Genomic DNA, 18,541 nt, shown 5'->3' on the forward strand with positions numbered 1-18,541 from the left:
TTCTTCCATCTGTTTATGTCTTCCTATCTCTTCTTTCAACGTCCTGTAGTTTTCTGAGTAGAGGTCTTTTACCTCTTTAGTTAAGTTTATTCCTAGGTAGCTTAATTTTTTTGGTGCGATGGTAAACGGGATTGTTTTTATAATCTCTCTTTCTGAAAGTTCACTATTGGTATATAGAAATGCCTCAGATTTCTTGGGGTTAATTTTGTATCCTGCTACATTGCCAAATTCATGTATTAAGTCTAGTAGCTTTTTGATGGAGTCTCTAGGGTTTTGTATGTATAATATCATGTCGTCTGCAAATAAGGACAGTTTTACTTCCTCTTTTCCAATTTGGATGCCTTTCATTTCTTCTTCTTGCCGAATTGCAATGGCTAATACTTCCAGAACTATGTCAAACAGGAGTGGTGAGAGTGGGCATCCCTGTCTTGTTCCTGTTCTTAGGGGAAATGGTGTTAGTTTTTGTCCATTGAGTATGATGTTGGCTGTGCGTTTGTCATATATGGCTTTTATTATGTTGAGGTATGATCCTTCTACTCCCACCTTGCTGAGAGCTTTTATCAAAAATGGGTGTTGAATTTTGTCAAATGCTTTTTCTGCATCAATTGATATGACCACGTGGTTTTTTTCTTTCAATTTGTTGATGTGATGTATCACGTTTATTGATTTGCGGATATTGTACCATCCTTGCATCCCTGGGATAAATCCTACTTGGTCATGGTGTATGATCTTTCTGATGTACTGCTGGATCCGATTTGCTAAGATTTTGTTGAGGATTTTGACATCTATGTTCATGAGGGATATTGGCCTGTAATTCTCTTTCATTGTTTTGTCTTTACCTGGTTTTGGTATTAGGGTGATGCTGGCTTCATAGAATGAGCTTGGAAGTGTTCCTTCCTCTTGAATTTTTTGTAGTAGTCTGAGGAGGATAGGTTTTAGTTCTTCCTTGAATGTTTGGTAAAACTCCCCTGTGAAGCCATCTGGTCCTGGGCTTTTGTTTGATGGAAGCTTTTTGATGACTGCTTCAATTTCTTCCATAGTTATTGGCCTGTTGAGATTTTTAGATTCTTCCTGATTGAGTTTTGGAATGTTGTATTTTTCTAGGAATTTGTCCATTTCCTCCAGGTTGTGTAGTTAGTTGGAGTAGAGCTGTCCATAGTATTTTTTAACAATCATTTGTATTTCTGTGGGGTCTGTTGTTATTTCGCCTCTATCGTTTCTGATTTTGTTTATTTGGGTCTTCTCTCTTTGCTTCTTGGTGAGTCTGGCTAGAGGTTCATCAATCTTGTTTATCCTTTCAAAGAACCAGCTCTTGGTTTCACTGATTTTCTGTATTGTTTTTTTGGTCTCTATGTCATTTATTTCTGCTCTAATCTTTATTATCTCCTTCCTTCTGCTCACTCTGAGGTTTTCTTGTTGCTCTCTTTTTAATTCTTTGAGTTGTAGAGTTAGCTGATTTACTACCATTTTTTCTTGTTTTTTGAGATAGGCCTGTAGAGCTATAAACTTCCCTCTCAAGACTGCTTTCATTGTGTCGCATAGGTTTTGGATTGTTGTGTTTTCATTGTCATTAGTTTCCAGGATGTTTCGAATTTCTTCTTTGATTTCATTGGTAACCCAATCAATATTTAATAGCATGCTATTCAGCTTCCAGGTGTTTGAGTATTTTGGGTTTTTTTTATTGTAGTTTATTTCTAATATGCCATCATGGTCTGCGAAGACGCTTTTTATGATTTCAATCTTCTTGAATTTGTGGAGACTTTGTTTGTGACCCAATATATGGTCTATTTTTGAATATGTCTTATGAGCATTTGAGTAGAATGTATATTCCCTGGCTTTGGGGTGAAGTGTTCTGAAGATGTCTATTAAGTCCATCTGATCTAGTGAGTCATTTAGGATTGCTGTTTCTTTGCTGATTGTTTGTCTAGAGGGCTTATCCAGTGTTGTCAGTGGTGTATTAAAGTCCCCTACTATGATTGTATTGTTGTCGATCTCTCCTTTGATATCTTCCAGGAGTTTTTTTATGAATTTGGGTGCTCCTGCATTGGGTGCATATATGTTTACCAGAGTTATATCTTCTTGTTGTATTGATCCCTTTAGTATTATGAAGTGGCCTTCCTTATCTCTTGTTATGGCCTTCACTTTGAGGTCTATTTTTTCCGATATAAGTATTGCTACCCCAGCTTTCTTTTCCTTTCCATTTGCCTGAAAGATATTTTTCCATCCTTTCACTTTCAGTCTGTGTGAGTCCCTTCTAATGAGGTGGGTTTCTTGTAGACAGCAGATGTATGGGTCATGTTTTTTTATCCATTCAGCCACTCGATGTCTTTTGGTTGGAGCATTTAGTCCGTTTACATTTAAAGTTATTATTGAAAGGTACTTGTTTGTAGCCATTTCTGTTTTTGTGTGGCTGTTTTCTTTCTGAGCTTTTCATTTCTTATTTTTATACCAGTCCCTTTAGCATTCCTTGCATTGCTGGCTTGGTGATGATAAACTCCCTTAGCCTTTTTTTTGTCTGAGAAGCTTCTTATTTCCCCTTCAAGTTTGAATGATAGCCTTGCTGGATAGAGTATTCTTGGATTCAGTCCTTTGCTTTGCATCACTTTGTAAATTTCTGTCCATTCTTTTCTGGCCTGATGTGTTTCTGTTGAGAAATCATTTGACAATCTAATGGGAGATCCCTTGTATGTAACTTTCCGTCTCTCTCTTGCAGCCTGTAAGATTCTCTCTTTGTCCTGAACGTTTGCCATGGTAATTATGATGTGTCTTGGTGTGGGTCTTTTCGGGTTCACCTTGTTTGGGACTCTCTGGGCTTGTGTGACTTTTTTCTTCCCCACCTCAGGGAAGTTTTCTGATATTATTTCTTCTAATAGGTTTTCTAATCCTTGTTCATCCTTCTGTTGTTCTGGTACCCCTATTATTCGTATGTTGTTTCGTTTCATGTTGTCCCAAAGCTCCCTTAGGCTCTCCTCCTGTCTTTTAATTTTTTTCTCCAATTGCAGTTCAGTTTGGGTGTGTTTTGCTTCCTTGTCTTCTAATTCACTAATTCGGTCCTCCGCTTCTCCTAGTCTACTGTTGATACTTTCAATGGAGTTTTTCATTGCAGCTATATCACTCTTCATTTCTTCTTGGGTCTTACTTAAGTTGTTGATTTTTTCATCTGTTTCTTCTCGCTTCTTGCAGAGGTTGTCGATTTTTTCCTCCATCCGGTTTATGCACTCTAGGACCCTTATTCTGAATTCTTTTTCTGTCATGTTGCATGCCTCTGTATTACTTAGCTGCTTTTCTGGAGAGTCCTCCTTCTCTTTCCTTTGGGGGCTTCTTGTCTACCCATGTTTGATCTCACTGACATATCTAGACATTGAGTCGTTCAGTGGTTGCTCTTAGTGGCAGTGACTCCTTGGTCTGTGGTTGCTGTTCGGGCGGTTGCGGTAGCAGCTGCTCTTCAGTTGGCAGCAGCTCCTCTGGTGGGTGCTGTTCACAGCTGTGGTGGCTCTTCTGGCTGGTGGGGCGAGGTTTCACGTACAGCTGCTGTTCCTTAGCAGAGGGTGTTGGTGCTCAGGAGGTTGCTGTTGCTTGGATCTGCTGCGTTGATTTAAAGGCACAAAATACAACACAACAAGGCACCATGTACCAGGCACTATACACAAATATATTCACGATATTAATAACCCCAAATAAAGGTGACCACCTGAATTAAGAGAATTAGGGGATAAGGAAGAAGGAAGAGAAAAAGATAAAGGAGAAATAAGAAAAGAAAAGTAGGGAGCGGAAAGAGAGAATGAAGTGGAAGAGGGGAGGAGTCTTATTTTATATGAGGAGAACACTCCTATAGAACAGCCAATAATCCCAACAAATTCCAGCAACAGCTCCCTGGAGATGAATGCAAATTAGAAACAACCAATAATATAACGATGAAAATAGAATGGAGAACACTAATCCCAAAATAAAATAAAGAGAAAATAAAATGGCACTTTAAAAAAAAATGGTAAAATGGTAGCAGTAATAATACTGGTTAAAAATAAGAAGGTAGTAATTAAAAGGGTAAAATCAGGTGATGGAAAAAAGAAGAAAGAAAGAAAAAAAGAAAAAAAAGAAAAAAATGGGTTTCGTAGTTAAAAGGTGAAAAAAGAAAAAAAAAATTGCAGTAGTGAAGGTCCTTCGGTTCTTCTATTCTTCAGTGTGGCTCGCCTTAGACCTGCCAGGTATTCAGGGGAGTGTTGAGTTTCCCTGCGATACACTGTTCCTCTGTGTTGTAAACCACAGTCCTTATTTTAAAGCAAGCCGCATTTGTTTCCCAGACTGCCTTATTTTGTGTTTAGCAAAGAGTCAGTTTGTGGGTCAGCCTCTGGGTGGCCGTGTTCTGGGGTTGGCCTCAGAGGCTATAGGGCCTCTCTGTCCAGTGGAGGTTCACTGCCCAGAGCTGGCTGCGTAATAGTTAGTTACCGGGGCTGTGTTGTTGCTGGGATTGAAAATCCCTCTATAGGCCAGACCCTGTTAACTCCCAGGGACTGATCAGGTTATTTTAATCCTTGATCTCCTACAGGGTGGAATCTGGGTGTGGCTGTGCTCCTTGCCTGGGGGCTGGGGGGAGGAGTCTCACTCTCCGGAGAGAATGTCTGCCCCAGACCTGGGCTCTGGGGTGTCTCAGCACTCAATTCGCTGCCACCTCTCCCGGCCCCCCTTCTCTCCTCAGTCTCTCCCCAGATTCCGCTCCTCCGCACACTCTCCCTCTCTTCAGCACAGGTGAGTGTCTGTATCCGAAATGTCCCATGAACAGGATTCAGTGAAAACAAACAAACAAACGCTGGCCGCGGAAACCGGAAAGGCTTGGTTTCTGTAAGCTTCTTCTCTTACCGGGACTGCATGGTCTGGTCAGCTCTTCAGGCTGCCCCCTTTAGGCTCAGTCCTCTGTGATCACAGAACCCAGCTCTCAATTCCCCCGGCAGCGCCAGGAATCCCGCGGTTCTCCTTTCCCCCGTCAGGGGCTGTGCCTGTCCCAAGGGACGCGGCTGTCTGCCACGCGGTCTCCCTCCAACTCTCTGGGTTCAGAGGTCTGGCAAACTTTCCTGCCCAAATCCCTGGTTTTTTTACCTTTCCAGGGGAGTTCTGCTCTTCCCAGCTGCAAACCGTCTCACCAGCTGAGCAATTTCGCCAATTCGGGGTGGATGTTACTAGTTTCAGCTGCTCACTCCATTTGCTCCGGGACACGACCTGGGACGCGTCTGCCTATACCGCCGCCATCTTGCTCCTCCTCCACCCCATTTGCTTTTATTAGATTAGATATAGGATGTTCCCATTTCCCCCCTTTTGCCCCCTCTACTCAGCTCTTGTCCCCCACTTCTGTCTGGCCATCACCATACTGTTGTCTGTGTCCATGGGTTGTGCATATATTTTCTTTGGCTAATCCCTTCTTTAAATTCACTTCTTTAAATTTTTATTTTCAGATAAGTGCTTATAACTGCACTATTATATATTTTCTATTATATCATTTAGAATTAAGATATTTTTTAATTGAACACTTGTAAATTTTAGCACAATTCAATAAATTATGCTAGAAGCAATTAGGAGATTTTGCATGTAATGGAGATACATTTCAATTAATATTTTATTAATTTTTAACTTTTTAATATTTTAATTTGAAATCTCATACATGTAAGAAAAACTATAAAATACTACAGCATATTATATGTACCCTTCACCCAATTTCTTAGGTGTTAATAATTTAAACATAACCATTATACAACTAACAAAATTTGGAATATATTTTTCTTATAATCTCTTTAATGTTACTTAATCCATTTACTCTGTTTTTGTTAATCTTCACCCAAGGATATTTTTCTATTGAATTTTAGAGAGAGGGAAGTGAAAGAGAGAGACACATTGATTGGTTGCCTCCTGCACATGCTCTGATAGGGATTGGGATCGAGGCAGCAACTGAGGTACATGCCCTTGACTGGAATCGAACCTGGGACCCTTCAGTCCTCGGGCTAATGCTCTATCCACTGAGCAAAACAGGTTGCAGCTTAATTCATTTACTTTTAATATATATGTGTCTTTATATTTAAAGTGGTTTTTGTTTTTGATTCACCCTCATAATCTGTCTTTTAATTGGTACATTTATGCCACTGACTTTCAGAGGGCTGATAGTTACTGGCATATCAGGTGGCTTCTGGGGCTGGCCTGCGGCCCGGGATCGCATCCGATCATGAGAGGCAGGCAGGCGGCTTCTGGGGTCGCACCCGGGGGCCTGGATGGCGGCTTGCACTGGCGACTTGTGCTGTCCCGCCCTGCCTGCAGTATGCAAATTAGTCGCCATCTTTGTTGGTGGTTAATTTGCATATTGTGCTGATTAGCCAATGGGAGGCGCAGCGAAGGTATGGTCAATTACCATGTTTGTCTATTATTAGATAGGATAACAATCAAAATTCGACAATGCATTACAATGGAAAACTACCGGCTGCTTTGGCTATAAAATGTGAATGGAAAAATCTTAAATACTTAATCGCAGGTAGGCTTTAATTTTTAGTTCATGGCCAAGTGAGGTCTATTTCAGGAACACAAGTATGCATTAGTTTAGGAAAATTATCCTTTTAATAGATCATAGGAAAGCATTATCTCAGTAAACACAGAAATGCAATTTGATAAAATTTAACATTCATCTCTAATAGTGGTTTTATTTTCAGAATTGTTTTTAGGAAAAATTGCAGTATCATAAAACATTTTTTACCGCCGAAACCGGTTTGGCTCAGTGGATAGAGCGTCGGCCTGCGGACTGAAGGGTCCCAGGTTCGATTCCGGTCAGGGGCGTGTGCCTGGGTTGCGGGCATATCCCCAGTGGGAGATGTGCAGGAGGCAGCTGATCGATGTTTCTCTCTCATCGATGTTTCTAACTCTCTCTCTCCCTCCCTTCCTCTCTGTAAAAAATCAATAAAATATATTTTAAAAAAATAAATCTTTCTAAAAAAAAACCAAAAAACATTTTTTCCCTAAATTCTTTTTCAGCATTGCTATTGGAAATACTTAATAGTAGATGAAGGACACAGGATCAAGAATATGAACTGCCGTCTAATCAGGGAGTTAAAACGATTCAATGCGGATAACAAACTTCTTTTGACTGGGACTCCCTTGCAGAACAATTTATCAGAACTTTGGTCACTGCTTAACTTTTTGTTACCAGATGTATTTGATGATTTGAAAAGGTAGGTAAGCCAGTCATTTGAACTCTTTCTAGATTTCCCTAACCTTTCCAAATACTCTGTTCTGGTATATATTGTATATTTTACTGTTTGTGATGTTTTATCCCCAGGTTTATTGCAAAGTAATAGACATACTCCACTCTAAAAGTTTAAGATGATAGCATGATGACTTGATTTACATATTTGTGAAATGATTGTCATGATAGATTTAGTTAATATTTGTCATCTGCAATAATAAGGAAAAGTATTTCTCCTTGTGATAAGAACTCTCAGGGTCTGCTCTCTTAACTTTCCTATATATCATACAGGAGTGTTAATTGTAGTCATCAATTATAGTCCTATTCATTTATCTCATAACTGGAAGTTTGGACTTTTTTATCACCTTTCACCAATTCCTTTCCCTATATGTTCCCCTCTTTATTTAAAATTTATTTTTATTGATTTGAGAGAAGGGAGAGAGAGACTGAAACATCAGTAATGAGGGAGAATCATCGATAGGGTGCCTCCTGCAACCCTGGCAGGTGCCCTTAACCGGAATTGAACTCGGCACCCTTTAGTCCGCAGACCAATGATCTATCCACTGAGCCAAACTGACTAGGACTAACTAGTAAATTTACGCCAGGGTTTTCTTGTGAGATAGGGGATATATTTAACCTCTATCCCCTGAATTGTTTTGTACGGATAAAATGAGGGAAAAGCATCTGAATGTGTTTCACAAAGTTAACAAATATTTTAATTGTTCTCAATTTAATAGTTTTCCTTTAATCAATGCAAAATTTTTTTTTAAAAAAACCTTTAAAATATTTTGTTTGTTCACACAAAATTTGTGTCAAGAGTGGAACATATGCCCTAGCCAATTGACTCAGGGGATAGCATCTGCCTGCAGATTAAAGGGTCCTTCCTGGGTTCGATTCCAGTCCAGGGCACATACCTCAGTTGCAGGAGGCAACCAATAGATGGGTTTCTCTCACATGGATGTCCCTCTCTGTCTTTCTTTCTGCTCTCTCTAAAAATCAATGGAAAAATATCCTCCAGTGAGGATTAACCCCCCAAAATTATTTATTTATACACGCACACACACGTGTCACTAGTTAACACCAGAGCCAAAAGTAAAACCAAGATTTCCCAGTTTCAACCTAGTGTTTTTTATTCTGTAAACTTTGAATCTTATATTATGAAAACCAAAAATTAGTATGCTCAGAATGGATAAGAAAATAATCTTAACAGAAGTTAAAAATAATTAAGATGGAAATATCAAAATCAGGAGGGCAAAATTTATTTTAGCATCAGTGAGGGAAGGTTAATTTAATATAGGAAAATAACTGAATATTTCATTTTGAGAATAAATTTTTCACCTCTGGTTTCCAAAGGCCAGGCTATCTGATTGTTAGTACAGAACATTGATTAAGGACAACATTTTCAGGTCATACACATTCCTACTGAGTTAAAACCTGGTGGTAGAAATCTGAATTTATAAAAAACATCAGTTGCCTCAGATTATATGTATATCTTTACTGCCTTAGATTTCAAAGATAGTTTACATTTTAATCACTTTATTAAAATGTTTAAAAAGGATGTGAGGCTGATCTGGCTGCAACATCTGTCACCCCATTTGATTACTAGGTTGATTCAGTTAGGCGGTATCCCCTTCGTCCCTCACCACTCCCTGTGCATTCCTCCTGACGCTGTGCGCTAGGCTGAAGAAGTGACCAGTCCCTGGGCAGGGTGTTTTTCAGTGAAGATGCAGCAGTGGCTGCACTCCCTTGTTAGACCTGCCACACAAGCTCTCAAGGTCCATTTGTAGGAGAACATAGGGTGGTCAAACTTCCAAGACTCCAGACACATCCAAATGAGGTGGCAGTCTGCATTTTTAAAAGGAAAAATATATATATTCCTTATTGTTCATTTGATTTTTGTACTATTGTAAGGTTATGTTAATGTATGAATAAAAAATAGGCCCACTTAAAGAAAATACCTGCTTAAGAGTCAGGTTAATATAAAATTAAAAATATGAAACATCATGTTAGTGTAATTGATTTATGTGATAACTGGTAATCATTTCTCTTACAGCTTTGAATCTTGGTTTGATATCACTAGTCTTTCTGAAACTGCTGAAGATATTATTGCTAAAGAAAGAGAACAGAATGTATTGCATATGCTGCACCAGGTTTTGACTTTTTCTTATTTTGCTTACTGTAGACTTAGAATAAAAAAGGAACCCTAAAGATCAACTGTTCTCAACTCATTGTAGATTTTGAAAAATGAGGATCCTCCCAAATTTAATATATATTCCGCCACCCCCAGAGATCACATGGTTTTACCGCAGAACTCAAGTGCTCTGAAATTTTGCTTTTTTTTCATGTATAGTCATTTGACCCCTAACAGTTACTGATATGTTTGTCAAAAAGTAAAATTAAATGGTTTTTATGCAATGTTTGCCAGTAATATTTGCATAATTTACTTCTTTGCATGATCCTTTATTAATGTTTCCCACAGTCTCCACCCATCCAACTGTCTTTACTTCAGGCAAAATAATCTTTCAAAGGTCTCCAAATTATATTTATATGTGGGCCTGAAAAGCTGCTTAATCGTGTTTTGACAATTTCATTCAAAATCCTTATATGTATTTTTACTTTAAAGTTTATACATATTTATGGTAACAATCTGAAACAGTATAGAAATGGAAAGTAAAAATAATCACAAATCATACTTATCCTATCAAATCTTACCTTTTATCTGGCTAATTTTCTTTAAGTATATTTGTTTCTGGGCTGATGTCTATACATGTTTGTTTTGTTTTATTTTTTCTTTTTTTCTAAACACACACTACTGGTCATGTTCTCTTTCTCATAAAATCTCTTAGCTGTCTACCTCTGGGGAATTTTTTTTTTTATTATTGTCTAAAGTTTTACATATGTCTCCCTTTTCTCCAATTAACCCACCACCACCACCACCAGCATTCATTCCCACCCTGGGCAAGCCCCCACCATCCAGTGTCTGTGTCCATTGGTTATGCTAATAAGAATGCATACAAGTCCTTTGGTTGCTCTCTAACCGCCCCCTCTCCCCTACCATTTGTCTCTGGATCTATTCTTGTTCATCAAATGGGGAATTTATTTTAAAGATCTAAGAAGTTTAATAATGGTATAAGTACCTTTTGCTTCTGTGTTTTAAAAATGTGAAAATTAGTTGTCATCACATATCTAATGAGAGAGAGTAATTTTAAGTTAAAGCTTTAGAATTTATAGAAGGTTTTCATGTCCACATCTCTGGGTTGATTAGTTGATTCATTGATTTTCTACTAATCCAAAACCTATATTGGCTTTTTATTTTTTTATTTTTTTATTTTTATTTTTTTAATATATTTTATTGATATTTTACAGAGAGGAAGGGAGAGAGATAGAGAGTCAGAAACATCGATCAGTCGCCTCCTGCACATCCCCCACCAGGGCTGTGCCCGCAACCCAGGTACATGCCCTTGACCGGAATCGAACCTGGGACCTTTCAGTCCGCAGGCCGACGCTCTATCCACTGAGCCAAACCGGTTTTGGCCTATATTGGCTTTTTAAAATATTCAGTATGTATTAGGAAACTAATAAATTGTGAATACTATATTTGTCATGTGGTGACCTGGTCTGGGAAAATCTCAAGGAGACATTTTACCTCATCTTTTGAGACTTTATAATATTTACATAGGAAGAAAAGCGAAGGGGGAAAGGAACCTGTTGGGAAAGTATTCCCCAAAATAGGAATGTACAGTATTCACATGTTTATTTATGTTTAAATTTTAGATTCTAACACCTTTCTTACTGAGAAGACTAAAATCTGATGTTGCTCTTGAAGTTCCTCCTAAACGAGAAGTAGTCGTTTATGCACCACTTTCAAAGAAACAAGAGACCTTTTATACAGCCATTGTGAACCGTACAATTGCAAACATGTTTGGATCCAGTGAGGTAGAGTGTGGATTTGAAATAAACTGTATAAGACAGCTGGCATAGAAAATTTCATGGTTGATTTCAGTCTTAGGAATCATCACCTTTTTTCAGGACTTGTGAATTTTTAACTGAAGTGAAAGGCAAAAGGCCAGTAATGCTATGGTCCTAAAATTTAAGTGAGTCTCATACATTAATTCCTTTTTTTTATATATAATTAAATCTTTATTGTTCAGATTATTACATTTGTTCCTCTTTTTCCCCCCCATAACTCCCCTCCACGCAGTTCCCACCCCACCCTCCACCCTCACTCCCCACCCACTGTCCTCAATCCATAGGTGCACGATTTTTGTCCAGTCTCTTCCCGCATCCCTCTCACCCCTTTCTCCCACAAGAATAGTCAGTCCACTCCCTTTCTATGCCCCTGATTCTATTATAATCACCAGTTCATTCTGTTCATCAGATTATTCACCTGATTTTTAGATTCACTTGATAGATGTGTATTTGTTGTTCATAATTTGTATCTTTACCTTTTTCTTCTTCTTCCTCTTCTTAAAGGATACCTTTCAGCATTTCATATAATCCTGGTTTGGTGGTGATGAACTCCTTTAGCTTTTTCTTGTTTATGAAGCTCTTTATCTGACCTTCAATTCTGAATGATAGCTTTGCTGGATAAGGTAATCTTGGTTGTAGGTTCTTGGCATTCATCACTTTGAATATTTCTTGCCACTCCCTTCTGGCCTGCAAAGTTTCTGTTGAGAAATCCGCTGACAGTTGTATGGGTACTCCCTTGTAGGTGACTGAGTTTCTTTCTCTTGCTGCTTTTAAGATTCTCTCTTTGTCTTTTGCTCTTGGCATTTTAAACATGATGTGTCTTGGTGTGGTCCTCTTTGGATTCCTTTTGTTTGGGGTTCTCTGCGCTTCCTGGACTTGTAAGTCTATTTCTTTGACCAGGTAGGGGAAGTTTTCTGTCATTATTTCTTCAAATAGGTTTTCAATATCTTTTTCTTTTTAATATTTTATTGATATTTTACAGAGAGGAAGGGATAGAGATAGAGTTAGAAACATCGATGAGAGAGAAACATCGATCAGCTGCCTCCTACACATCTCCTACTGGGGATGTGCCCGCAACCAAGGTACATGCCCTTGACTGGAATCGAACCTGGGACCTTTCAGTCCGCAGGCTGACGCTCTATCCACTGAGCCAAACCGATTTCGGCTAGGTTTTCAATATCTTGCTCTCTCTCTTCTTCTGGCACCCCTATAATTCGGATGTTGGTATGCTTGAAGCTGTCCCAAAGGCTCCTTACACTATCTTTGTATTTTTGGATTCTTTTTTCATTTTGCTATTCTGGTTGGGTGTTTTTTGCTTCTTCGTATTTCAAATTGTTGACTTGATTCTTGCGGTCCTCTAGTCTGCTGTTGGGAGTCTGTATAATATCCTCCATTTCAATCAGTGTATGCTTAATTTCCAGGTGGTCCTTTATCATAACATCCAGGGTCTGACTAGATTTCTTGAGGATCTCATTACATTTATCGGCGGTCTCACCAGTCTTTTTGAGGGTCTTACTAAATTTATTGGCAGCTTCTGGAAAGTTCTTGAAAAACCTTAAAAGTGTGGTTTTGAACTCTTTGTCCAGTAGTTTGCTTTCCTCCATTTCTGTCATTTGTGTCCTTTTTCTTTGTCTCTGCATTTTTTATGCTTCCCTGTGTTGATAAAGTGGTTTTCTGTGCTAAGTGTCCTCTAGGGCCCAGTGGTTCAGCCTCCCCAATTACCTGAGGAGGACACTCTTGGTGCACCTCCTTGTGGTCTTTGTGTACAGTCTTGTTGTAGTTAAGCCTTGATTGTAGGTATCACCCGGAGGGATTGACCTCCAGGCCAATTGGCTGTGAGAATCAGCTGTGTCTGCATTGGGAGAACTTCTGTGCTGGAGACACCCTCCGGGGCAAGACTTGCTTCAATGGGGCTTTGGTGCTCACTGAGTCTGCCCCCTCCCTGAGTGTGTCCTTTATGTATCCAAGGGGCTGCAAACTGGATGGTCCCAATCTGACCACTGGGCACACTAGCTCCTGGATCTCTAAGGAGGTGCTAATCTAGCCTCTGCCTGAGGCTATCCAGCAAAAGCCTCCCTGCAGGGCTTGGGCGGGGCAGGTCCCTCGGGATCAACAGGGCGGGGCTAGCAGTTATGGCTGCTCTCAGAGGCCCCACTTCTCAGTGTCCCGGCAATCACTGCAAACACCTCCGAGAGAAAGCTGCCCTCGAGTTCCAACCGATGCCAGACAGTCCCGCTTCTCCCGTATGAGTTTGGGTCCCCATAGACTCGCCCGGAACTGGAGCTCAGAGCCTGAGACTCCCTCCCGATTGAAAACAACAACTGCGCCCTCAGCCGCCAGCCCGCTCCATGTGCGCCTCAGTACCTTAGTATTTTACTTCCGCACCACACCTCCTCTGAGTTTCGGTATGCTTTTCTCTTTCCTTCTAGTTATAGAATTTCCACTCAGCCAGCCTTCCTATGGTTCTGGATGGTGTCTGTTTCGTCTTTTAGTTGTATTTTTGAAGTGGTTGTTCGAGGCAGCAAACTCCGGTGTTTATCTATGTCACCATCTTGGTTTCTCCTAATTGCTTCTTTAGTCACCTACCATATTTTAAGAAATGAAGTGGAATGTGATTATTTATAAGTGAAAATTAGGAGACCGTTAAATTTTGCTTAAATGCCTAGGTTTTTTACTGTGTCTATGTATTTTTTTCTCAAAATACTTAAGCTTATGCATTTCTCTTTTGTACAACCAATAGACTCTGTTCTCCTATTTTCATCATAATTAAAGGGAAGATCTGAGTTTTAGCTATTTTATTTAGAGTTTAAGGGTGTAGCTTTTTAAACAGATATTCCTTTCATTTGTTCTCTTTTAGAAAGAAACAGTTCAGTTAAGTTCCACTGGACGACCAAAACGGCGAAGTAGGAAATTAATAAATTACAGCGAACTAGATGATTCCCCTAATGAATTGGACAACTTGATCAGTCAGATACAGCCAGAGCTAGACCAAGAAAGGTGTGAATTTAAAAATTAAGTATTCTTTAAACTGATATTTTTTCATATTTCTTGTATTCACGGATTACATATTTTTGATAGACCTGTTGTGGAAGTGAATATTCCTGTAGAATCTGAAGTTGATCTGAAGCTGCAGAATATAATGATGCTACTTCGTAAATGCTGTAACCATCCATATTTGATTGAGTACCCTATAGACCCAGTCACACAGGAGTTTAAGGTAAATACTATTTAATAATGCCCTGTTTTGATTTCTGTGCTTTTAAAATGTTGGGTGAAAGTGTCATTTTCCATATTGGAGAAACTAGAAATACAATTGTTTAGTAACACAGCTGATTTCCCTCTGTTTCTATTTTAGAGACACTTTTAGTTGTCAACCTTTGCAGTAATACTTTTAATTGCTATTCAGCCTGTCAAAACCAATCTTGCTGCTCATTTACATGTCAACAAAGAGCCACAGAAGAAAATCAAAAAGTTGATATTAAGTTGCAGATTTTCAGATTAAATGAAATTGCTTTCTTTATGGTTAGCTTTCCTATGGAAAGGGTGTTGGGAAGTTGTGCTGGGCAGTTGATGGAAAAACAGCTTTTATTCCCTGAAGGAATATTAGGAAATCAGTTCTAAGTAATCCTCAATACTCTTTTTTTTAAATATATTTTTATTAATTTTAGAGAGGAAGGGAAGAGGGATAGAGAGAAATATTAATGATGAGAGAGAAATCATTGATCTGCTGCCTCCTGCACGCCCCCTACTGGGGATCAAGCCCGTAACCCAGGCATGTGCCCTTGGCTGGAACCGAACCTGGGACCCTTCAGTCCCCTGGCCAACCCTCTATCCACTGAGCCAAACCGGTTAGGGCAATACTTTTGTTTCACAGTAGTTTACAGCAGAGTTTCTCACCCTTGGAAATACTGCTTTTTTGGGCCAGTATATTTCTTTGTTTACGCGATGCTGTCCTGTGGACTATAAGCCATTTGGCAGCATCCCTAGCCTCTAGCCACTAGATGCCAGCAGTATTTCCCTCCCCGAGTTGTGACAACCTGAAATGCCTCCAGACACTGCCAAATACACCCTGGGAATGGTAGGCAAAATTTCCCATATTTGAGAATCACTGCTTTACAATTTTTCATTCAAGTAAAAAAGATAATCTAATGTAACTAATGTTAACCAGAAAGTGAATAATTTCTTAATCTTCAATACTAAGTGTGTGTATAAGCTCCTGTGTTTTAATTTCTACTGAGAGTTCTACCAGTGATTTTCATAAATATTTTCTTGAAAATATACTCAATTATAAAAAATAAATCTCAACTTATATATATGTTTGACCTTATTCTCTTATGCAAAGCCTTTGGGAAAGGGGTAGAGGGAATAGATCAAGGTTCTACTTAAACTAAATTTTATTTTTGTAAAATCATGTGTTTTAAGTTTCAGAGCATGTCTTTCCTAAAGAAAGAATTATCTTAAAATTTTTTTGACTTTGTGTATTTTTTTTAAGTTTTATAAGGTTTTTTCATTGAAAATTGAACTGTCCACATTGCTTTTATTTTGACAAAGCCAAATTATTAGTACATGATAATTACTTTTTGATAATTATTTTTTTCTTCCTTTGCCCCCTTTTAAGGTTGATGAAGAATTGATAACAAACTCTGGAAAATTCTTAATTTTGGATCGAATGCTGCCTGAACTAAAAACCAGAGGTCACAAGGTGGTACTTTGGTTGGATTTTTTTATTGTTTAATTATTTTTTATTAATCACTATAGCTACTAAAATATATTTAAATTTCAGGTGCTGCTTTTTTCACAAATGACAAGAATGTTGGACATTTTGATTGATTACTGCCACTTCAGAAATTTCAACTTTAGCAGACTTGATGGATCCATGACTTATTCAGAGAGGGAGAGAAATGTAAGTTTTCTTAATGTCATCATACCAAAGTGTTATTTTTTTTTAACTCTTACCTGGATTTCTGAAGTACCAAAATAGACCCACAAAGTGATAGATCCAAAAGAGCAAAAACCCTTCAGTCTTCAGCAAATGATATAGTATATCTTTTGTTAATATCCTACTTAAACACCACTATACCTACTATAGGATAACATAATTTTTTCTCCATTTTGGCTCTTTCCTTCACTTCTAACATTTTACCCTGAAATTTTCAAGAATAGCAGTTGAAAGAATTTTTTAGCTATCTGTAAACTAGAACCTGCAGTTGAAACTTTACTATTTTTTTATCACATAGCTAGAATACAGCATCAACCTATTATTACCCTGTCCATTTAACGTTCCATCCTTTCTTAGTGTATTTAAAAATAAATAATAGCCGAAACCGGTTTGGCTCAGTGGATAGAGCATCAGCCTGCGGACTGAAAGGTCCCAGGTTCGATTCCGGTCAAGGGCATGTACCTGGGTTGCGGGCACATCCCCGGTGGGGGATGTGCAGGAGGCGGCTGGTCGATGTTTCTCTCTCATCGATGTTTCTGACTATCTCTCTCCCTTCCTCTCTGTAAAATATCAATAAAATATATTTAAAAAAAATAAATAAAAATAAATAATAGGTGATAGTCCCTTTCTAATTACTTCAGCATATTTTGTCTTTTAGGGTGATATTTACATACCCTGAGGGAATAAAATTAATTATATATGTGTTATTTTGATTACTGCATTTATGAGCGTGACCTCAATTATCAAGATATAGAACATTACCCATCTGCTCAAAAAATTTCCTCATGCTCCCTCAGAGTAATCCACCTTTCCTGCTTGCCCCATCTCCTAGTCAACCAATTTTGTTTTTTACCACTTTTTTGGGGGAGGGGGGAGGAGGGTGGCCTAGATTTTTCCCTCTAATATTTTAAAATTTTCTAATATCGTTTTCTAATAGTAGATGGTCTCCTGTAAACTTCCCTTGTGGTGGGGATTAAGTTAAGATCTCAGATCTTAACAAAGTATACGTGCTCAGAAAATAAATGAAGTGAACAACATCGGACGTTTTATTAACATCACATAATTGTTGTGTTTGTTTTTTTTATCTTTATTGTTCAGATTATTACATTTGTTCCTCTTTTTTCCCCCCATAATTCTCCACCCAGTTCCCACCCCACCCTCCACCCTCACTCCCCACCCACTGTCCTTATCCATAGGTGCACGATTTTTGTCCAGTCTCTTCCCGCATCCCTCTCACCCCTTTCCCCCACAAGAATAGTCACTCCCTTTCTATGCCCCTGATTCTATTATAATCACCAGTTCATTCTGTTCATCAGATATTCACCTAATTTTTAGATTCACTTGTTGATAGATGTGTATTTGTTCATAATTTGTATCTTTACCTTTTTCTTCTTCTTCTTAAAGGATACCTTTCAGCATTTCATATAATACTGGTTTGGTGGTGATGAACTCCTTTAGCTTTTTCTTGTCTGTGAAGCTTGTTATCTGACCTTCAATTCTGAATGATTACTTTGCTGGATAAAGTATTCTTGGTTGTAGGTTCTTGGCATTCATCACTTTGAATATTTCTTGCCACTCCCTTCTGGCCTGCAAAGTTTCTGTTGAGAAATCTGCTGACAGTCGTATGGGTACTCCCTTGTAGGTAACTGAGTTTCTTTCTCTTGCTGCTTTTAAGATTCTCTCTTTGTCTTTTGTTCTTGGCATTTTAAACATGATGTGTCTTGGTGTGGTCCTCTTTGGATTCCTTTTGTTTGGGGTTCTCTGGGCTTCCTGGACTTGTAAGTCTATTTGTTTCACCAGGTAGAGGAAGTTTTCTGTCATTATTTCTTCAAATAGGTTTTCAATATCTTGCTCTCTCTCTTCTTCTGGCACCCCTATAATTCGGATGTTGGTACGCTTGAAGCTGTCCCAGAGGCTCCTTGTACTATCTTCATATTTTTGGATTCTTTTTTCATTTTGCTTTTCTGATTGGGTGATTTTTGCTTCTTCGTATTTCAAATCTTTGACTTGATTCTTGCGATCCTCTAGTCTGCTGTTGGGAGTCTTTATAATATCCTCCATTTCAGTCAGTGTATGCTTAATTTCCAGTTGGTCCTTTATCATAACATCCAGGGTCTGGCTAGATTTCTTGAGTATCTCACTACATTTATTGGCAGTCTCACCTGTCTTTTCAGGGGTCTTACTGAATTTATCAGCGGCTTCTAGACAGTTCTTAAAAAACCTTAAAAGTGTGGTTTTGAACTCTATATCCAGTCATTTGCTTTTCTCCATTTCTGTCATTTGTGTCCTATTTCTTTGTCTCCGCATTTTTTGTGCTTCCCTGTGTTGGTGGAGTGGCTTTCTGTGCTAGGTGTCTTATAGGGTCCAGTGGCTCCGCCTCCCCAATTACCTGAGGTGGACTCTCTTGGTGCACCCCT

At 38.7% G+C, this 18,541-nt stretch overlaps 1 protein-coding gene across 1 annotated transcript in view; it reads left to right on the top strand.

Moving 5' to 3' along the window:
* HELLS (helicase, lymphoid specific) overlaps positions 1 to 18,541 on the top strand; it is a 49,225-nt gene that overhangs the window by 23,132 nt on the left and 7,552 nt on the right. Inside the window, exons 10-16 of the mRNA XM_081104353.1 lie at positions 7,006 to 7,202; positions 9,270 to 9,366; positions 10,991 to 11,152; positions 14,043 to 14,182; positions 14,264 to 14,402; positions 15,804 to 15,887; positions 15,969 to 16,088. Of these exons, the coding sequence (XP_080960479.1) occupies positions 7,006 to 7,202; positions 9,270 to 9,366; positions 10,991 to 11,152; positions 14,043 to 14,182; positions 14,264 to 14,402; positions 15,804 to 15,887; positions 15,969 to 16,088 (939 nt within the window). The remainder of the gene's footprint in view (positions 1 to 7,005; positions 7,203 to 9,269; positions 9,367 to 10,990; positions 11,153 to 14,042; positions 14,183 to 14,263; positions 14,403 to 15,803; positions 15,888 to 15,968; positions 16,089 to 18,541) is intronic.

This window comes from Myotis nattereri (assembly GCF_964212035.1).
Source record: "Myotis nattereri genome assembly, chromosome: 13".
Classification (NCBI taxonomy): Eukaryota; Metazoa; Chordata; class Mammalia; order Chiroptera; family Vespertilionidae; genus Myotis; species Myotis nattereri.